At 43.0% G+C, this 21,762-nt stretch overlaps 1 protein-coding gene across 2 annotated transcripts; it reads left to right on the forward strand.

Annotated features, from left to right (window-relative positions):
- The first annotated feature begins 598 nt into the window (after positions 1-598).
- Positions 599-20,181, forward strand: LOC129630890 (chemokine-like factor). 2 transcript variants are annotated; one of them, XM_055551455.1, is made up of 4 exons: positions 599-734; positions 11,703-11,861; positions 16,459-16,554; positions 20,002-20,181. In XM_055551455.1, exons 1-4 carry the CDS (start codon positions 657-659, stop codon positions 20,116-20,118), a joined length of 450 nt encoding a protein of 149 aa, XP_055407430.1. In that variant the 5' UTR covers positions 599-656; the 3' UTR covers positions 20,119-20,181. The 2 variants fall into 2 exon arrangements, with proteins under 2 accessions (XP_055407430.1, XP_055407431.1); XM_055551456.1 differs by lacking the exon at positions 599-734 and adding an exon at positions 10,906-11,048.
- The last annotated feature ends 1,581 nt before the right edge of the window (positions 20,182-21,762 follow it).

Consider the following 21,762-nt stretch of genomic DNA (forward strand, 5'->3'; position numbering starts at 1 on the left):
TATTTGTATTATTGTAATATTGTGCACTTTATTTGTATTATGACATCTGCCCCACCTCAGATTAAATCATCAGGCATTAGATCCCAGAGGCTGGGAACCTCTGAGTTAGGTAACCTGATAGACCACCTGCCATCCCCTAGGAAAGTAATCTTGCAATAACCAATTTCCTTGTTCCCGCTCCCTTCTGCCTTTAAATGTTTGATTTTGTACACCTCTTCAGAGCGCCTGTTAGACTGGATCGCCGCTCTATTTGAATCATTTTTTTTGTTGTTCAAATAAAATCTTAAAAATTTTAATATGCCTGTTTATCTTTTATCAAATGTACAATCAATATGTGGTCGTCTGGACAGACAACTAGGGAGTGGAGAGAAGTTGGCCTTCGTTAGCTCCCCTGTAGGTTAGCGGAAACGCGGAGTGCAAACTGAACCCGGCTTTCCGGCTTTCCGCAGAGCGGGAGCCTGTGGCAGGGAGTGGGGGACCTGGCGTGCACCCAAGTGCCGCTGCAGTAACTTGCGCATGCACGCGCCAGGGCGGGAAGCCTAGAAGCGCTGCACGTGGCCGGGGTGGCCGTTGCAGACTTGGCGCAGGGCCTGGCAGAGAGGTGCGCTGAATAGGGGGACCCGCGGGAACGTGCTGCTGCTGGGTCTGCAGGGGCAATGCAGACCCTGAAACCGAAACCAAAGGCTCGCCCCTTCTGCTTAAGCGTGAAAGGCCACGTGAAGCTGCTGCGATTGGTGAGGGCTGGGCCGGGGGACTGGGGGGCGGAGTCCCAGCTCACTCCCCTGCTGGGAGATAAAGCTGCCGAGTATGAAGCTTCTGCTCCTTTCTCTCCTCTCTTTCGACTTTGTTTCTATCAAGGCCTTCTTAAAGGGAAGGCATTTCGCCTTACACCCTGGGGGTCAAAGTGAAAGTCGCTCAGTCGTGTCCTACTCTTTGCGACTCCATGGACGGCATAGTCCATGGAATTCTCCAGGTCAGAATACTGGAGTGGGTAGCCTTTCCCTTCTCCAGGGGATCTTTCCGACCCAGGGATCGAACCCAGGTCTCCCACATTGCAGGCGGCTTCTTTACCAGCTAAACCACAAGGGAAGGGTAGAAGGAGAGAAATAGGACAACTGTCGTCTTCATCAGGGGCTTTCTGTACCCAGTAGTAGCAGCAAGGGTTAGTCGCTCAGTCGTGTCCCACTCTTTGAGACCCCATGGACTGTAGCCTGCCAGGCTCCTCGGCCCATGGGATTCTCTAGGCAAGCGTACTGGAAGTGGGTTGCCATGCCCTTCTCCAGAGAATCTTTCCTGGTAGCTCAGACAGTAAAGGATCTGCCTGCAATGCAGAAGACCCGGGCTCAATCCCTGGGTCGGGAAGATCCCCTGGAGAAGGGCAAGACTACCCACTCCAGTATGCTTGCCTGGAGAATCCCATGGAGAGAGGAGTGTGGCAGGCTACAATCCATGGGGTCTCAAAGAGTTGAACACAACTAAGCGACTGACACTTCACAGACCCACTCTGCACACCTGCATGAATGGCCTACACTTGGACCCCCAAACCAGTTACCCAGGTTACCATGTGAGGCTGCTGCAGTTGTACCCTTCAGACGCCAATGAGATTAAAACCAAAAGCAAAAAAATGCACTGAGGTGTTTCGGAGAATGCTGTGTTCACTTACTATAACTCACAAGTTTTTTGTTTTTGTTTTTCCCAAGCTTTATTGAGACATTTCATATATGATAAAATTTACTGATTTAAAGGGTACAACTAAATGTTTTTAGTACACTCATAGGTGTGTAGTGATATCTCACTGTGTTTTTTTAATCCATTTATTTTTTAATTGAAAGATAATTGCTTTACAGAAGTTTGTTGTTTTCTGTCAAACCTCAACATGAATCAGTCATCAGTTCAGTTCAGTTTAGTTCAATCGCTCAGTCGTGTCCGACTCTTTGCAACACCATGAACCGCAGCACGCCAGGCCTCTCTGTCCATCACCAACTCCCAGAGTTCACTCAAACTCTTAACTCATGTTCATCGAGTCAGTGATGCCATCCAGCCATCTCATCCTCTGTCATCCCCTTCTCCTCTTGCCGCCAATCCCTCCCAGCATCAGGGTCTTTTCCAATGAGTCAACTCTTCGCATGAGGTGGCCAAAGTATTGGAGTTTCAGCTTTAGCATCAGTCCTTCCAATGAACACCCAGGACTGATCTCCTTTAGGATGGACTGGTTGGATCTCCTTGCAGTCCAAGGGACTCTCAAGAGTCTTCTCCAACACCACAGTTCAAAAGCATCAATTCTTCAGTGCTCAGCTTTCTTCACAGTCCAACTCTCACATCCATACATGACCACTGGAAAAACCATAGCCTTGACTAGACGGACCTTTGTTGGCAAAGTAATATCTCTGCTTTTGAATATGCTGTCTAGGTTGGTCATAACTTTCCTTCCAGGGAGTAAGCGTCTTTTAATTTCATGGCTGCAGTCACCATCTGCAGTGATTTTGGAGCCCAAAAAAATAAAGTCCGACACTGTTTCCCCATCTATTTCCCATGAAGTGATGGGACCAGATGCCATGATCTTCATTTTCTGAATGTTGAGCTTTAAGCCAACTTTTTCACTCTTTCACTTTCATCAAGAGGCTTTTTAGTTCCTCTTCACTTTCTGCCTGTATACATACATCCTTCCTCCTTTTTGAACCTCCCTCTCATCTCCATCCCCATCTCACCCCTCTAAAACGGATACAGAGCCCCTGTTTGAGTTTCCTGAGCCATACAGCAAATTCCCATTGGCTATGTACTTTACATATGGTAATGTAAGTTTCCATGCTACTCTTCCCATACATCTCACCCTCTCCTTCCCTCTCCCCATGTCCATAAGTCTATTCTCTATGTCTGTTTCTCCACTGCTGCCCTGTAAATAAACTCTTCAGTACCATTTTTCTAGGTTCCGTATATATGTGTCAGAATACAATATTTATCTTTCTCTTTCTGACTTACCTCTGTATAATAGGCTCTGGGTTCATCCACCTCATTAGAACTGACTCAAATGTGTTCCTTTTTATGGTTGAGTAATATTCCATTGTGCATATGTACCACAACTTCTTTATCCATTCATCTGTCGATAGACATCTAGGTTGCTTCCATGTTCCAGCTTCTGTAAACAGTGCTGCAATGAACAATGGGATACATGTGTCTTTTTCAATTTTGGTTTCCTCAGGATATATGCCTAGGAGCGGGATTGCTGGGTCATATGGTGGTTTTATTCCTAGTTTTTTAAGGAATCTCCATACCATCTTCCATAGTGGCTGTATCAATTTAAATTCCTACCAACAGTGCAAAAGTGTTCCCTTTTCTCCACACCCTCTCCAGCATTTATTGTTTGTAGATTTTTTGATGATGGCAGTTCTGACTGGTGTGAGGTGATATCTCATTGTAGTTTTGATTGGCATTTCCCTAATAATGCGCAACATTGAGCATCTTTTCATGTGTTTGTTAGACAGCTGTATGTCTTCTTTGGAGAAATGCCTGTTTAGGTCTTTTCCCCACTTTTTGATTGGGTTGTTTTTCTGGTATTGAGTTGTATGAGCTGCTTGTATATTTTGGAAATTAATCCTTTGTCAGTTGTTTCATTTGCTATTATTTTCTCCTATTCTGAGGATTGTCTTTTCGCCTTTCTTATAGTTTTCTTTGCTGTATAAAAGCTTTTAAGTTTATTCAGGTCCCACTTGTTTGCTTTTGTTTTTATTTCCATTAACCTAGGAGGTGGGTCATAGAGGATCTTGCTTTGATTTATGTCATCGAGTGTTCTGCCTATGTTTTCCTCTAAGAGTTTTATAGTTTCTGGTCTTACATTTAGGTCTTTAATCCATTTTGAGTTTATCTTTGTGTATGGTGTGAGAAAGTGTTCTAATTTCATTCTTTTACGTGTAGCTGTCCAGTTTTCCCAGCAACATTTATTGAAGAGGCTGTCTTTGCCCCATTGTATATTCTTGCCTCTTTTGTCAAAAATAAGGTACTCATAGGTGCATGGGTTTATTTTTTGGCTTTCTATCTTGTTTCATTGGTCTATATTTCTGTTTTTGTGCCAGTACCATACTGTCTTGATGACTGTAGCTTTGTAGTATAATCTGAAGTCAGGACGGTTGATTCCTCCAGCTCCATTCTTCTTTTTCAAGACTGCTTTGGCTATTTGGGGTCTTTTGTGTTTCCATAAGAATTGTGAAATTTTTTGTTCTAGATCTGTGAAAAATGCCATTGGCAATTTGATAGGGATCTCATTGAATCTGTAGATTGCATTTGGTAGTATAGTCATTTTCACAATATTGATTCCTCCTACCCAGGAACATGGAATATCTCTCCATCTGTTTGTGTCATCTTTGATTTCTTTCATCAGTGTCTTATAATTTTCTGTGCAGAGTTCTTTAATCTCCTTAGGTAAGTTTATTCCTAGATATTTTATTCTTTTTGTTGCAATGGTGAATGGGATTGATTCCTTAATTTCTTTTTCAGATTTTTCATTGTTAGTATATAGAAATGCAAGTGATTTCTATGTATTGATTTTGTATCCTGCAACTTTGCTAAATTCACTGTTTAGCTCTAGTAATTTTCTGATACTATCTTTAGGGTTTTCTATGTACAGTATCGTTCATCTGCAAATAGTGAGAGCTTTACTTCTTTTCTGATCTGGATTCCTTTTATTTCTTTTTCTTCTCTGGTTGCTGTAGCTAGGACTTCCAGAACTATGTTGAATAATAGTGGTGAAAGTGGACACCCTTGTCTTGCTCCTGATCTTAGGGGGAATGCTTTAAGTTTTTCACCATTGAGTATAATGTTTGCTGCAGGCTTATCATATATGGCCTTTACTATGTTGAGGCAGGTTCCTTCTATGCCCATTTTTTAAAGAGTTTTAATCATAAATGGGTGCTGAATTTTGTCAAAGGCTTTTTCTGCATCTATTGAGATTATCATATGGTTTTTATCTTTCAATTTGTTAATATGGTGTATCACATTGATTGATTTGCGTATATTGAAGAATCCTTACATTCCTGGAATAAACTCAACTTGATCATGGTGTATGAGCTTTCTGATGTGCTGCTGAATTCTGTTTGCTAAAATTTTGTTGAGGATTTTTGCATCTGTGTTCATCAGTGATATTGGCCTGTAGTTTTCTTTTTTTGTGTTGTCTTTGTCTGGTTTTGGTATCAGGGTGATAGTGGCCTCATAGAATGAGTTTGGAAGTATTCCTTCCTCTGCAGTTTTTTGAAAGAGTTTTAGAAGGATAGGCATTAGCTCTTCTCTAAATGTTTGATAGAATTCTCCTGTGAAGCCATCTGGACTGGGCTTTTGTTTTGGGGGAGATTTTTGATCACAGCTTCAATTTCATTGCTTGTAATTGGATTGTTCATAAGTTCTATCTCTTCCTGGTTCAGTCTTGGAAGATTGAACTTTTCTAAGAATCTGTCCATTTCTTCCAGGTTGTCCATTTTATTGCCATATAATTGTTCATAATAGTCTCTTATAATCCTTTGTATTTCTGCATTGCCTATTGTAACCTCTTCTTTTTCATTTCTAATTGTTGATTTGATTCTTCTCTCTTTTTTTCTTGATGGGTCTGCCAAAGGTTTGTCAATTTTGTTTATCTTCTCAAAGAACCAGCTTTTAGCTTTATTGATCTTTATTATTGTTTCTTTCATTTTTTTCATTTATTTCTGCTCTGATCTTTTTTATTTCTTCCCTTCTAATAATTTTGAGGGTTTTTTGTTCTTCTTTTTCCAGTTGATTTAGGTGTAAACTTAGGTTGCCTATTCAATGTTTTCCTTGTTTCTTGAGGTAGGATTGTATTGGTATAAACTTACCTCTTAGAACTGCTTTTACTGCATCCCATAGGCTTTGAGTTGTTGTATTTTCATTCTCATTTGTTTCTAGCAGTTTTTTTATTTCCCTTTTGATTTCTTCAGTAACCTGTTGGTTATTTAGAAACGTTGTTTAATCTTCATGTGCTTGTGTTTTTTACAGTATAACTCACAAGTTTTGATCTGAGTGAGCTCAAGGCCGATAGAGCCCAGAGCAAGGACAGTGGAACTGTGCATTTCTGGGGTGTCAGACCTTCCAAGAGATTGCAGCCAGTTATGGATAGAGGTTTGGGAGAGAATGGACTGTTATTTGGAGGATGGTGACCTGGCTAGTTAGAGAAGTGAAAATTATCATAGGATAGTATGTTGAAGAATTTTAAGAAAAGGGGAAGGAAAAAAAATAATTCTTAAATTTTAAAAAGGTGACCTATAAGAAGAGGGGATAGAAAGTTAAAACTTACAAGGAAACAGCCCCGCTTAATAAGAGAAAGAGTTTTCTATTGGGAAAGTGCCAAAATAAGTGGTCACTTGGGAAGGCAGTACATTCCCAGACAGAAGAGGTACCAGGTGCAGGCCAGTACCTGGTGAGCACTTTGTAATGGCAGCTCAAACTCCAGGTGAGTGGGCAGGACAAACTGCACACACAGCCCTTCTGCACCAAAGTCTGTGATTCTGAAAAATATAACATACTGCAAGTCAGAAGGCTGGAGGGAGGTTTAGAAAACTACTCGAGTTCAAAGGGCTTCCCTGGTGGCTCAGAATCCCTCGTAAAGAATCCGCCTGCAGTGCAGGAGACCTGGGTTCGATCCCTGGGTCAGGAAGATCCCCTGGTAAAGGAAATGGCAACCTACTCCAGTATTCTTGCCTGGAGAATTCCACAGACAGAGGAACCTGGCTGCAATCCACAGGGTCGAAAAGAGTCAGACATGACTGGGTGACTAACACACTTTCACTTCAAAGAACAGAGAAATTCCTTTGGGTTGGGAGTAAATAATCAGGAAAGAAGTGACTGGAAGGTCTGGGGTTCTGAAAGCTCTGGAACACTGGAGGAGAAACAGAATTTTGTGAGAAAGTTTTGATTTTTGACATACGAATTTCCTCCACAAACATTTTGAATATTTACTGTCTTCTCAGCCCTGAGTTAGGACTTGAAACAACAGACATCCAAGACATAAGTCCCTGACTCATGGGGTCCTTCAGTTTAGACAGAGTCAGGCACACAAGCAGATAGTTTTGGTTTGATAAGATGAAATTAGGGCACAGAATGAGGCATTTAATCAAGGAGGTATCAGGAAGCTTCCTAGGGGGACATGGGTAGGGTTTAAGGGACAGTCACCTGAGTAAAGGCTTGGAGGCAAAAAAAAAAAAAAAAAGCATGATTTGTAAGAATCCATAACAAGTTGAGTGCTGCCTTATTTTTTCCCATTCAACAATATTTATTGAAAGCCTGCCATGTGCCAGGCAGTTTCTGGCTCTTGGGAAGTATCAGGGAACAAAGCAAAGATCCTTGTACTCATGGAGTTTATGTATTGGGGTGGGAGGGAGGGAAAAAAAGCAACAAACAGAAAAAATAAATAAATGGTGTACTATTCTAGAAGGGGATAGGTGCGATGGAACAAGAGAAAACTAAAGCCAGGTAAGGGAGTGCAAGAGAAGGAAGCGTTGGAGAGGACAGTTGCAGGTTGCAAGACTAGAATGGTCAGATTAGGCCCTGTTGAGATGACTTCTGAGTGAAGCGTTAAGTGAGATGAGAGAGTTAACTATGAATACATTGGGTTCGCCAAAAAGATTGCTCAGTTTTTTCCATAAGATGTTATAGAAAACCCCAAACAAACTTTTTGGCCAACCCAAGATGAAGGAAGACGTGTTTTAGGCAAAGGAAGGCCTAGTACAATGGCCCTACGGCAGGAATGTACCTGAAGTGTTCAAGGAGAAGCGAGAAAACCAGTGCAGCGGGGGTGGAGTGACATGGGGACAGTGGGAGATGCAGGTTTTGAATAAAGTTTTATATGATCTGACTAACATTTTAAAAAGTGCACCAGCTGCTATGGTGACAGTAGACTGGGGGCTGGGGGTTTGGGGGACAGGAGGATTCCTGCAGAGGCGAGGGTAGAAAAAAAGATGATCAGTTAGAGCTATTGCAGTAATCTGGGCAAGAGATGACTGTGGCTCAGACCAGGCCTCTAGCAGACTAGGTTATAAGAAATGGTCACATTTGGGATATATGTTGAAAGTAGCCCCAACAAGATTTGCTGATGAACCAGGTGTGGTATGAAAAAGAGAGAGGAGTCCGAGATCCCGCCAAAGTTTTTGGCCTAAGCAGCTGGAAGAATGGAACTGCCATCCACTGAAAGCCTGTGGTTTGTAAAGCAGATGTAGCCAGAAAAACAGAAGTTCAACTTTGGATTTCATTGTTAGAGATGTCTATTAGACATTCAAGTGGAAATACTGAATAGGCATTTGGATTGTAGGAGAGATTGGCACTGCAGAAATGTGTGCTAAGTCCCTTCAGTCATGTCTGACTCTGTGCAACCCTATGGACTGTAGCCCACCAGGCTCCTCTGTCCATGGGATTCTCCAGGCACAAATATTAGAGTGGGTAGCCGTGTCTTCCTCCATGGGATCTTCCCGACTCAGGGATCGAACCCAAGTCTCCTGCAACTCCTGCATTTCAGGCATATTCTTTATCACTGAGCCACCAGGAAGCCACTGCAGAAATAGAGGTATTTAAAGTCACAAGATTGATGAGATCATCAAGAGGTGATTGTACATAGAGTGGAGAAGAGGACCATGGATTGAGCCCTGGAACACTTTAACATTAAGAGGTTGGGGAGAGGAGGAAGAACCAGCAAAGAAGAATGAAAGTGAAAGTTGCTGAATCATGTCCGATTCTTTGTGACCCCATGGACTGTAGCCTGCCAGGCTCCTCTGTCCATAGAACTCTCCAGACCAGAATACTGGAGTGGGAAGCCATTCCCTTCTCCAGGGGATTTTCCCAACCCAGGGCTCAAACCCAGGTCTCCTGCATTGCAGGCAGATTCTTTACTGCCTGAGCCACCAGAGACAACCAAAGAAGAATGAGAGAGAAAGCAATTAGGGAAGTAAGAGGAACCAAGAGTACGGTGTTCTAGAAGCCAAATGAAGAAAATTCTCAAGAGAATGATCAACTGTGACAAATACTGATGACAGTTCAAATAAGATGAGGACTGAGAATTGAACACTGGAATTATCCTGTAGATAAATTGTCAACAGCTCTTTGCTAAAGTAGACAGGAGCTGAGTCGTGGAAGATTTGGACCCCGTGGTGAAGGGAGGCTCTATTCTGAAAACCATGGGGAGCCACAGAAGGGTTTTAAACAGGTGGAGCATTGCACATATCTTCATTTTAGAAATTTCACTGTAGTACCTTTGTCAGGTTAGTTCAAGGAAAAGATACTGAAGAGCAGTAATTGGAGTGACTAAGTGGATTCCCAAAATGCTTAGGCATTAAGTCAGCAGGACCTGATGACTGGTCTGTTGTGGGCAATGAGTTGGAGCAGTGATCTTAGGTTTCCAGGGCAGGTGAAAAGATAGCTGGTCGCATCACCAATTAAGATAGTGAATACAGGAGCAAGGGACAAGGTGACATCAGTTTTGCCCACGGGGAACTGAAGATTCCTGTAGGTTATTCAGATGTTCTAAATGGCTGTTTATGTGTGAGCTGTTGAAGATACACCTGGGATAGAGACTCAGATTTGTTGAGCGGGTTGTGGATAGAATCTAAACAAATGTCAGGATTTTAAAGTGATGCGTAAAAGGAAAGCCCACAAAGGCTGAATAGTTTCAGAGGAATAAGAACTCAAAGAGGTGACATGGGAGTCAAGGAGCAGAAAAGTAGGAAAAAGCCAATAGCAAGTAAGTCATGGGGGTCCAGTAACATAAGGATTGAAAAATGTTTGTTAAATTTAGTAATTTTGAAATCATTGACGATCTTGGCAAAAGCAGTCTACATAGAGAGATGAAATGCTTGAGATATTAGTGAAATGTTGAAAAATTAACTGAAAACGAAGGCCAGGAGACAGGAAAATTATAAGAGCTGTAAGTATGAATTGGGGGCGAACCCAGGGTGATTGAAATCATAGGCAATGTGCCCAATTCTGAGGTTACAGATGATGGGGACTGAAAAAGTGACCCTTGATTTCATAACCCATGAACTCAAGACCTTATTTGGTTCAGTAGAGTAAATGAAGTGATTTGAGATATGTTGCTGATAGTAATTATATTAATTATAAAGAACAGATTATTTAGTAACTAGTTACATTTACTGTAAAAAAAAAACTGACCAATTTAGAAGTTTCAAAGTAAGCTACTTTTACACTAACAAAGTAACTGATAGAATTATGAATAAGTAGCCTACACAGATCCAAGGTTAAAAAGAGAATGTGGATGCTGACAGATTGATCATAAAAGTCTAGTCAGCAAAGATTCCTGCCAAAATCATTTTCCAAGTACACAGAGACTTTGGATAAAGCTGTATCTCCTGTAAGAACATCACAACATCAACAGACTCTCAGAAACCGACCAGCTTATTTTCTCCTTTAAGTCACTTATCATTTCTCTTTTCTATATCTTCATTTGGAAATGAGGAAATTAGATTAATTATCTTGGGTTTTTTTTCACTTACGTTTTTGTTCATTCTGATTGCATTATGTTTAGATAAGAGAAAATACGTTCAAAAGTGATGTATCAGAATTTTTTTTTCCTTTTCTTCTCCACAGGGTTCTTCAGAGAATTGTTTTTCTCTGACACTTTGTTTTAAACTTTCCTTCCCAGTATTTTTCATTTAAAAAAAATAATTTTTATTTATTTTTGACTGTGCTGGGTCTTCGTCGCCACATGAGCTTTTCTCTAGTTTCGGCAAGCAGGGGCTACTCTCTAGTTGCAATGCACAAGCCTCTCACTGTGGCGGCTTCTCCTGTTGCAGGGCATGGGCTCTAGAGCTCGTGGGCTTCAGAAGTTACAGCACGTGGGCTCAGCAGCTGTGGCTCCCGGGCTCTAGAGCACAGGCTCAATAGTTGTGGTGCTCAGGCTTAGTTGCTTCGTAGCATGTGGGATCCTCCCAGACAGGGGATTGAACCTGTATCTTCTGCAGTGGTAGATGGATTCTTCACCACTTAGCCACCAGAGAAGCACCCCCAGTGTTTTTCATAGCAACATTCTAAGTTTAAATTTGACGGTAGAGTCCAGATTTTTGTTACAAGTTAAGGAGTGATGAAGAGGATAAGGAATTATAACAGCCAGTACACAGGCTTTTTTTGAGAAGCATTATAGGGAGAAGTAGAAAAATGGGAATTTCTGTGGGGAGCAGATGAAAGAAAGGGGTGTGTATGTTTTAAGAGAAGATAACTTAGAGACTTCCCTGGTAGTCCCGTGGCTAAGGCTCCATGCTCCTAATGCAGGTGACCTGGGTTCATTCCCTGGGCAGGGAGCATCACTGCCAAATAAATAAATAAATATTGTTTAAAAAGAGAGAGAGAAGATAAGTTAGATATGTTGAAAAGATGATGAGGAAAGGAGCTAGGGCAGGAGGAGAGAGTGAAGGTGTGAGAGGGAAACGGAGCTACTTAGTGGGAAAAAATCAAGGGCATGGATGTGGGAAGTGATGGCATTAGGTATACAAGTGGAGAAATTAATTAAACAAAACAGGAAGGGATACCTAGTTCTCTTAAAATGAGAAGTCGACACCCGTATATTTCAGTCTGCCTCGTTTAGATGTGTGTGTGTGTATAAAGAAGAAACCCATTTATTTTGTCATTTTAGAATCGATCATTTTTACAGCTTAAACTTGTTCAATCATCACTGAAGAGGTCGTATTTTTTTTCCTCTCTAGGCACTAGCTGTGACATCTATGACCCTTTTCATCCTAGCACAAGCGCCAGAGCCGTACATTGTCGTCACTGGATTTGAAGTCGCTTCTACTTTCTTTTTCATACTTTTATATATACTCAGACTTGATCGATTAATTAGCTGTTTATTTTGGCCTTTACTTGTAAGTGTTCAGTTTCATTGTTAACTACTTTGTCCTGCCATAGAGAGGCATTGTAATAAACTCTGTTGTTTAGTTTTCGTAAGCCTTTAAGGAATCTCTAACAGGCTTAGGAAGGAGGATCTCTATCCACTGCTAATGTGCTCTGCGGAGATCCTCAGCGAACCAGAGCAACTGCTGAGCATGGATTCTCCTCGGAGCTCCATCTATCGGTAGATAACGGCTGATGTTTCTGTTAGGGAAATTCACTTAGGGGTAGATCATCAAAATAAATTTAAACTTAAGATCATGGTCAAATAAAATCATAGAGCATTCTTAATCTTTACCTCCCTTTGAAGTTCATGTTGATATGACCTCAAAATTAGGGAACAGAGACGGAGCCAGATACACAAGTATCTACATCTTACATATCCCTGATGACTAAAAGGAAAATCAAAATAATTTAGAGGCTGAATAAAGCACAATGTTATCTTACTTTAAAATGTCTGTCATCATTGATGCTAAATAATTTTTAACTCATCTTGTAGAACCTTATTCAGTAGCATAGGGACTTTACCTGTCATACTCACAGCTTTAGGAACAGCTGCCCAGTGGAGTGCCCAAATGGTCCAGAAACTCTTGCAATAGGCAATTGAAGATATTAGCTAAGATTCTTGGCCTGTCAGCCTGGACCATAAGCTGGTTCTAGGAAAACCGGAGCAACTTCACACTCCTCTTTCAAGTCTTAGCCCCAGAATCTTGTGTCCTTAGGTCTCCTTTCTGAGACCCATGCTGGCTTTCCACCCTTTGGCCGGACAGGTAGCTGCACTTGTCTCATCCTTTTGGGTTCCAGAGCACTTGTATCCAAGCTGATAACCCTGTATTAGGGGACTTGCCTGGTGGCTCAGCAGGTAAAGAATCCTCCTGCAATGCAGGTGACCCAAGAGCCTCGGCTTCAATCCCTGGGTCAGAGGAAGATCCCCTGTAGTAGGAAATGGCAACCCACTCCAGTGTGCTTGCCTGGAAAACCCCATGGACAGAGGAGCCTGGCGGGCTACAGTCCATGGGGTCGCAGGGAACCGGACACTGAGCAACTAACACTTCACTTCAACCCATATTAAGGAAGAGAGGACTTTAGAGCTATTCTCAAACCATAAACATGCCTTAAGGTGGCACCTTCTGGAACCACTTTTGAAGGCCAATGATAAGCATTTCAGGCTAATCACAAGCTGAGAAAGTCCCCAAAGTGGAGAGCTGGGGGAAGGATAGGATCTCTGAAGCATCTCTCCAAACTCCTCCCTGTGTTCCACTGTGGAGCTGGACCTGACTGCAGTAAGGTCTGGACAGGAGATGACAAAGCCTTCCTTAGGTGGTCCTGTAACATCATTTAGTGGCAGAAAGGACTCAGCTAAATTATCCCAAAGAGATGATGAACATGGTTCACATCCTGTTCATCTTACACCCTAAAAGTTATATAGTGCTCTTCACACTCTGCTTTTCCAAGGTTAATAAAACTAGCACATTTTAGCATTTTTTCCCCCAAACTTTAATAATCCTCTGGAGCTTCTTACATGTCCCAGTAATAAACTTGGAAAATAAATTTCACAGAATACACAGAGAGGGAGCGTGGCCTACGTGCAGCATACTGAAAAGTAGTCTCCAAATCTCCAAGACTCAGCCTGGGCTGATTCTGTACTCTGAGAAATGATGCTATTTGGCCAACTCAGTTATCACTCCATCGTGAAACCCAGACTCCTCTCTGCTCTTGAGCCCATGAAATCATTTATTCAGCAAATATTAAGTATCTGCTAATCCCAGGTTCTATACTAGGCTCTTTGAGAAAACAAAACACAAATCTTGCACCCGACAGACTTTCCATATAGCCAGGAAGAAAGACTGATGAGCAATTCAGTATAATATTAATAGGTGCTCCCTGGATGGTGTGGAGGTTCCCAGGAGGAGAAGGAAACCAAATCATAATAGGCTTGCCTGAGGAAAACTACGCCTGAGTTGAGGGCTGGAGGATGAAAAATAGTCAGCTGACTGATAACAGGGCTGAGCGTTCTCCCAGTACAGGGAACAATGTGTGTGTGAGGTTCTAGGTGGAGAAAAAGCTGGGCCCTCAAGGACCTGCAGGAGTTCTGAGTGGCCACAAAGCAGAGAGGGAGCAAGAGTAGAGATTTGAGAATGGGCTGCCGTCTATGGGGTTGCACAGAGTCGGACACGACTGAAGCAACTTAGCAGCAGCAGCAGCAGGAGGTCAGAGCATGCAAGACTTCGAGTGCCCTGGGTTTTAACCCAAAAGCCACTTGGAAGCTTTGGGAGATTTTTAAGTAGAGTGACACAATTAGCTTATATTTCAGGAGATCGCTGGTAGCAATGTCAATAATGGCTTGAAGAGGGACAAAACCAGAGGTGATTCTCATAGACCCCTTAAAAGTCTGTTATCATAATCCAACATGAAAATGAGAAAGGCCTAAATCAAGGTTAAGACTGTATCTGGAGAGAAAGAGTGTTGATGAAAACTGATAGGATTGGGTAATGGAAAAACATCAAGGAGAGCTGCCATTTAAAGAACCGTCTTAAGAGGGTAACAAGACAGGAAGTTTAGGAGGAAGAATAGGTTTATTTGAGGGGAGAGGTGGATAATGAGTTTAGCTTGAGAAATAGAAGGTTTTAGTGCCTTATGGGACATTCAGATGGAAATGTTCAGGTCTGAGGCTTAGGAGAGAAGTTAGAGCTGCAACTTTGGGGGAGTTATCACCTTGTGATGGGAAAATGGCTCCTAGGGAGAGTAGAGCAAGATGAAGGCAAGACTGGGAAATATCAATGTCTGGCATGAAAGGGAGGAGCGAATAGGCAGAGAAGGACAGGAGAGGACCCAAGCGAGACCCGTGTCCCAGAAGTCAAGAGAGGAGAGCATTTCGAGAAGAAGAGGTGACTAATGTTACAAGTAAGGCGAGAAAGCCCAGAAAAAGTTTATATATATATATATATATATATTCACTGTATTAATAGAGGCCCCCAGTGTGGACAAGTGACAGTAAAGTGGTGGGAATAGTTAGACTGAGAGGGAAGGAGACGGCTGTGGGCAGAGGGTCAGCACTGAGTTGAAGAAACCTGGCCAGGGACCAAGGAGGGTAATGAACAGAGCAAGGTCCCTGCAGAGTGGCCGACAGGAGCGAGGCCGGAGCACAGCTGGGGATAATGCCTGTAACATAAGTGAAGGACACCAAGACGGCAGAAGATTCCGGTTAATCTACGGGGGGTGGAGGAAGGGGGAAGGTAACCTGTCAATACTTCTATCAGTGGCCACTGCCTTCACTGATTAGGAAAGGGCTTGGTCACCTGCACAACAGGCCTGTGATGCACGTCATTGTCCCAGAGGTGTAGTACCTAACACAGTTCATAGAGCAGGTGTCCTCTGACTGGTCCCCTCAAGTGCTCCAGCGACAGAACACACACACAGTGAGGCAACCCAGGTTTTTGTGGTGATACGTAAGAACAGGCTCAAAATTTCTATGAAACCTCCATTTTTGCAATTAAATTTATAGTCTACTCCATGGCATACTGATGTTCGGTTTTTTAATAGAAAAACAAGGCTTGAAACCACTATTAAGGATCACTGATATTCTGGGGCAGAAGCATCCTTCCCTCCCCCCCACCCCATCCCCAGCCATTATTCTCTGCCCTTCCTAGAACATCATCTTTATCTGAAGCCATTTATATACACTTACTCAAATTACTACCAGGAGGCCGGCTATTTGTCTGGAGCAGAGGTGTGGTCTGTTGCCTTGAAACAGCAAAATACCCAGAAGAGAGGAGCATTAACCTAGGACAGCTAGTCTCAATATCGCCTGCAGACGAGGACTTTTTTTCTGCCTAAGTGTATCACCTACTCTTGCCCTGTCCCCATTGAATCTCTTCCTGTTTTCCTTGTAATAACTACTTTTCTAAGTTACCAGGGTTTGGAAGATTTCTGTGTTAAATATTCCAGAATAAAGATGACTTACCTTTTCCACAGTATACATCCATTCCAAATGTAAGTTGCACCTCTTAAAGCCACAGTTCAGAAATGCTTCATTTCAAGAAATTATTACATGAATGAGCTACATCATCAGAAATGATTGCATAATTGGCCAGCTGTTGCATACAGATGTGTGGGAGTTTTTTTTTTTTTTTCCCTGAAAATTAAGTTTATCCTGCTCAAAGTGTTATTAATTGCATTTGGAGTAACATTATAAAGTTGTTTTATGGTGTAGACCACTCCACACTTATTAAAACTAAGCATTCTGACTTCTACTTTAAACCTTCCACATAAGACATACCCAGTCCTAACCAGATGAGTTCTCTCTCCAACTACCTTTCAACAAAAAACCAAGTAAGCCCTAATAAGGAATTAATGATTAGTGTGTCATACATTAAGATACCCATTAGACATAATTGTAGACCAAATACAATATTCGTGTCATTTTACAACAGCAGTTTGACTTCCTAAAACTAATTTATTTAAACTAAATAAATTTGTTTTAAAAAATGGAATTTTCAAAATCTTTAGGGAGCAGATTCATTCTGTTGGTGATCTTCATGCAATGCTGATCTTTCTATTCTGTGTTTTCAGGATATTATCAACTCAGTGGTAGCAGCAGTATTCATGATAGTTGTATCTGTGTTGGCACTGATCCCAGAAACCACAACATATACAGTCCTTGGAGGGGTAAGTGGAGGTTCTTTCCAGTTTCTCCCTTCAGGTTCGAACAGAATTCAAATTTACTTGAAAAATAGATAGAGGAACAGAAAACTAGATCATTTTCATCCTTGAGGCTCCTATCCCAGTACACAGTACCTCGTGGTTTAATATTTTTGTGCATGAACACATGCCCTGATAAATGTCAAGGAATATGATTTCACACTAGATTTGAAGTTAACCAAATAAAGAGGTTACTCTGTATTTCTCACAGATATACAGGGTTAGACTAAATGGAGAACCTACAGTTTAGGAATGAGTTACAATACTAAGCTCTCAGAAACCTGATATCAAGCAAAAATAACAAATGGTGGATAAATTTCATAGCTATCCCTTTTCAAGAAAATGATACATCCTGCTTGTTAAGGAGAGACACACAGTTCTGAGCTCAGTTATTTCTTGTCCAGATCCTGCTACAGATGGAATAAACATGTGTCATGTAAGGGAATGGGTGGTAGGAAGACTTGTAACAAAAGGATTATCTTGAACATTGCTTGAAGAAAAGCTAATCAGTTTAATTTGGAAGGCAAGCCAAAACAAACCAAGAGTCAAGTAATTTAGTTAGAGTTTCATCTGATATTCTTCTGAGATTTCTTAGAGGGGGTTCAAAATCATAACTTTTCTAGGTTCCAATTTAGACAAGTGAATTAGAAAGTTCTTCTTAAATAAATCTCCCTCCAACTTCCTTATCTTTTCTTAGTATGGGCCACTTGGGAGAAATGGCCACATATGTCAGAATCCAGTCCATGTAGTCAAAGCTATGCTTTTTCAGTAGTCATGCATAGATGTGAGAATTGGACCATTAAGAAGGCTGAGTGCCAAAGAACTGATGCTTTCAAACTGTGGTGCTGGAGAAGACTCTTGAAAATCCCTTAGACTGCAAGGAGATCAAACCAGTCAATCCTAAAGGAAATCAACCTTGAATACTCATTGGAAGGACTGATGCTGAAGCTGAATCTCCAACACTTTGGCCACCTGATGTGAAGAGCCGTCTCACTAGAAAAGACCCTGATCTTGGGAAAGATTGAAGGCAGGAGTAGAAGGTGATGACAAAGGATAAGATGGTTGGATGGCATCACCGACTCAATGGACATGAGTTTGAGCAAACTCCAGGAGATGGTGAAGGACAGGGAAGCCTGGCGTGTTGCAGTCCATGGTGTTCCAAAGAGTCAGACACGACTTAATGACTGAACAACAACAAAGGCTTTTCCACTTCACTAGGCCCAAAGCAATTTGATAAGGGATGAGAATTACCCTAGAAATGAGATAGCGCTGTAACAGCAATTTCTCCTGCTGCTGCTGCTAAGTCGCTTCAGTCATGTCCAGCTCTGCGCCACCTGAGACGGCAGCCCATCAGGCTCCACCGTCCCTGGGATTCTCCAGGCAAGAACACTGGAGTGGGTTGCCATTTCCTTCTCCAATGCATGAAAGTGAAAAGTGAAAGTGAAGTCGCTCAGTCGTGTCCGACTCTTAGCGACCCCCTGGACTGCAGCCTACCAGGCTCCTCCGCCCATGAGATTTTCAGGCAAAAGTACTGGAGTGGGGTGCCATCACCTTCTCCGAGCAATTTCTCCCAGCTATCTTTAAAGATTGTTTTATCCCTCAATTAGGGAGAAAGAAGGAGGAGGCACAGAATTTACTTTCATTTCCTCATTAATTCATTGATTCATTCTTTAAGTGCACTTTGGTAGGTGCTGACAAAGTATAGAGCCGTAAGCCACAAGTGGCTGAGCACTGGAAATGTGGCTGATCTGAACTGAGATGAGCTGCACATGTAAAATACACATTGGATTTCAAAGACTTACTACTCCCCCCAGAGAATGTCAAATATTTCACTTATAATTTTATTATAATATGGATATGTTGAAATTATATTATTTTGGATATATCAGGCTGCTGCTGCTGCTGCTAAGTCACATCACTTGTGTCCGACTCTGTGTGACCCCATAGACGACAGCCCACCAGGCTCCTCTGTCCCTGGGATTCTCCAGGCAAGAATACTGGAGTAGGTTGCCATTTCCTTCTCCTATATCAGGCTAAATAAAGTATATTATTAAAATTAATTTCACTTGTTTTTTCTTTACTTTTTAATGTGGAAATTAGAAATTTTTAGATCAATTATGTGGTTACATTGGTAACTCGTATTTCTTTTGGATGTCTCTGGACTTAAATGTGACCCCTAACCTCAAGTTGCTTAAAGCCTAATACAGGAGACAAAAGTGCAAACAGCTGTATTTAAGTTGTTGGTGGAATACTATGGAGCACAAGAAAAAGGAAGCAACTACCTCTCTCTGGCAGGCTTCCCAGGTGGCTCAGTGATAAAGAATACACCTGCCAATGTAGGAGACTCGAGTTCCATCCTTGGGTCAGGAAGATCCCCTGGAGAAGGAAATGGCAACTCATTCCATTATTCTTCCCTGGAAAATTCCATAGACAGAAGAGCCCAGTGGGTTACAGTCCATAGGGTCACAAAAGTCAGACATGACACAGCAACTAAACAGCAGCAGCGGGGCCTCTCTCTGGAATCACAGTTTGCCAGGAATAAAGGGGAAGACAGGCAGATGCTTACTGGTGGAGGAACCAGCAGCATGCTGTAGCAGAGTCATGAAAGCATCTATATTGTGTTGGGTTGGCCAACCGGTTGGTTCAGGTTTTCCTGTGACATCTTACGGAAGAACCCGAATGACTTTTTAGGGCAACCAAATACTTAGCATGGTCAGAACCTAGGAAGCTGTGTTTGAGATTCAGGATGGGAAAGGGACAGCGTCTGAAGCCAGACCTCCGGGGCAGTTGGATGGAGCTGGCGATAGCACTGATAGCCCTTTCTCCAGCCCGGGTGCCAGTTCTCAGATAGTCACCAGAGAACCTAAAGACCATGTTCCAGTTAATTCCCTTTACTCAGTTTTTCCTGAGGCTTATTTAGAATCTCACCCCCTATACGGATGTGGCCCAGCCTTGGAGAGGTCACTTTGGATCATCTCATCACTCCAGTTCTCCAAAGTTCTTATCACAGCTTAAATCTTGAGCTGATGGTAACCCTGACTTTTTCTCTGGTACAGTTTGCAATAGAAAAATGGAACAGTTGAATACTGGGTATAGAAATGTTGATTAGTAACTAAATATTATCAGTAGGGCTTTAAACAGTAATATCGGGGAGCAAGAGATCCAGACAAGTATTTGCTTCAGAGCCCACACCACTTCAGTATTGGTTTCTGCTCACTTAAATGATCTTTCCCTTTCTCTAGGAAGGTACTGGGAAAACTTGAGAATGCAAATAAAATGATATCTGAAATCTCTTCCCATTCTAGTATTAGATGACAGCATAGGGAACCCTAACAGGAGAGGAAGCTAGCAGGCAGACCACTTAAAACCTGTGTGACCGTGGCCACAAGCAGTGACACTGTGTCTCTGTTTCAGGTGTTTGGACTCGCGGCCTCGGTGTTCTGTATTGCCGATGGGGCACTTATATACCGGAAGCTGCTGTTTAATCCAGGTGGTCCTTATCAGAAAACTGATGCTCATGGCAAACTATGAGTTTTGTAAATTTATATTCTTTTTAGTCGATGCTAAGTATTAAACATATCTCTTTTTCTAACACACACTTTCTGCAGTTCTCATTTTCATCTCAATATGGGAGCTGGAAGAAGAGATTTAGGAACTGTGCGCCCAGCGCTCACTGGCACTGTAACTTCCAAGGAAGCACTGGGAATCCGGCCTGAATCGGATCGGATCCCTTTTGCTACTCCTGGGCCCAAGGGGTTGGGGGTGGGGAGGCAGAAGGAGAAAGCGCCCTGACGGCCCGAAATGGTCCCCAGAGCCCACTCCCCTCGGCTGGCTGGCAAGACGGACGTGGCGGCATTGCAGGGATCTCGAGATCCCCGGCGTCACATCCTGGTGGCTACGAGGGTGCCTGGGGGGCCGGGTTTATCCGCGGGGAGCGACAGCTGCGTGTGCCCTCGAGGGAGAGGCGGTGCGCAGCCGTTGGGGCGAGACGCTGGTTCCCAGGGGAGGGCTGGCCGCCGCCGTGCAAGGTTCAGAGCCACAGGGCCCTTCAGACACCACCAGGCCCAGGGGTCCACCATGGATGCTGAAAAGGACAACCCACCTTCGAGGGCCTCGAAATCCAGGGGGCCTCCCGCGCGCTCTGTACGCATCGCAGAGGGGCCGCATCCCGAGCGCTCGAGTCGATCCACACTCTCCGAGCACGGCGTCAGCGCGGCACCCTCAGCATACATACTCAAGCAGCCTTCAACCCCCGCGACCCTCAGCCAAGAAGAGAAGGAGGCCATCCAAAAGCGTGCTGAGGGCCGGGCCAAAGTCCCGCCCAAATTCAGGGACAGCATCAAGCGTTTTTTCTTCTCGCCCACAGGAGCCTTGAAGATCATTAGGCTGGTGAGCAGAGAGCGCTGGTGACCCGCTGGGCAGATGCGAGGGTGGAGGCAGGCCGACTTCGGCCTCTGGGAGTGAGTGATTCCCAGGGGTGCGCCACCTCGGGGGAAACGGCCCTAATTCCCTCTGCCAGTCTTTACCTTTCTTCCCCCTCTCCCCTGACTCCTCCCCCGCACTCAACCCTTGCTACTAAATTTGGCACGCTACCCACCCACCCCCAATCCCTCACTTTTGTATTTCTCAGGTTTTCCCTCACAAAGGGAATTAGGGAAGCAATGAAGATAATAGCAGGAAAGTGTAAGTTAGCAAACAAAAATAATAGAATTGACCAATAAAACGGATAAACCACTGGTTCATATAACAGGAAAAAAGGGGGTGGGGTGGGGGTGGACATGTATTTAAAGTTAGAAACCAGAAAGGGAAAATACTGTAAACGGGGAAGGATTTACAGGATGCTGTAAACTGAAAGGATTCACAAGAGTTACTTTGCAAAACAAATATGAATAATTGGGTCAAAGAGTTGATTTTCTAGGAAAATATAAGTTACCAAAACTGATCCCAGAATAGAGAAAAATCAAAACAGACCAATATAAACACAGGGAGGAAAATGAGTGTATCTTTCAAAAATGTATGAGGCCCAGAAGATTGAGGGCAAGAGAAGGGGGTGACAGAGGATGAGCTGGTTGGATGGCATCACCAACTCAATGGACATGAGTTTGAGCAAACTCCAGGAGATAGTGAATACAGAGAAGCCTGGTGTGCTGCACTTCATGGGATGCAAAGAGTCAG

This window comes from Bubalus kerabau, chromosome 17 (assembly GCF_029407905.1).
Source record: "Bubalus kerabau isolate K-KA32 ecotype Philippines breed swamp buffalo chromosome 17, PCC_UOA_SB_1v2, whole genome shotgun sequence".
NCBI classification, from domain to species: Eukaryota; Metazoa; Chordata; class Mammalia; order Artiodactyla; family Bovidae; genus Bubalus; species Bubalus kerabau.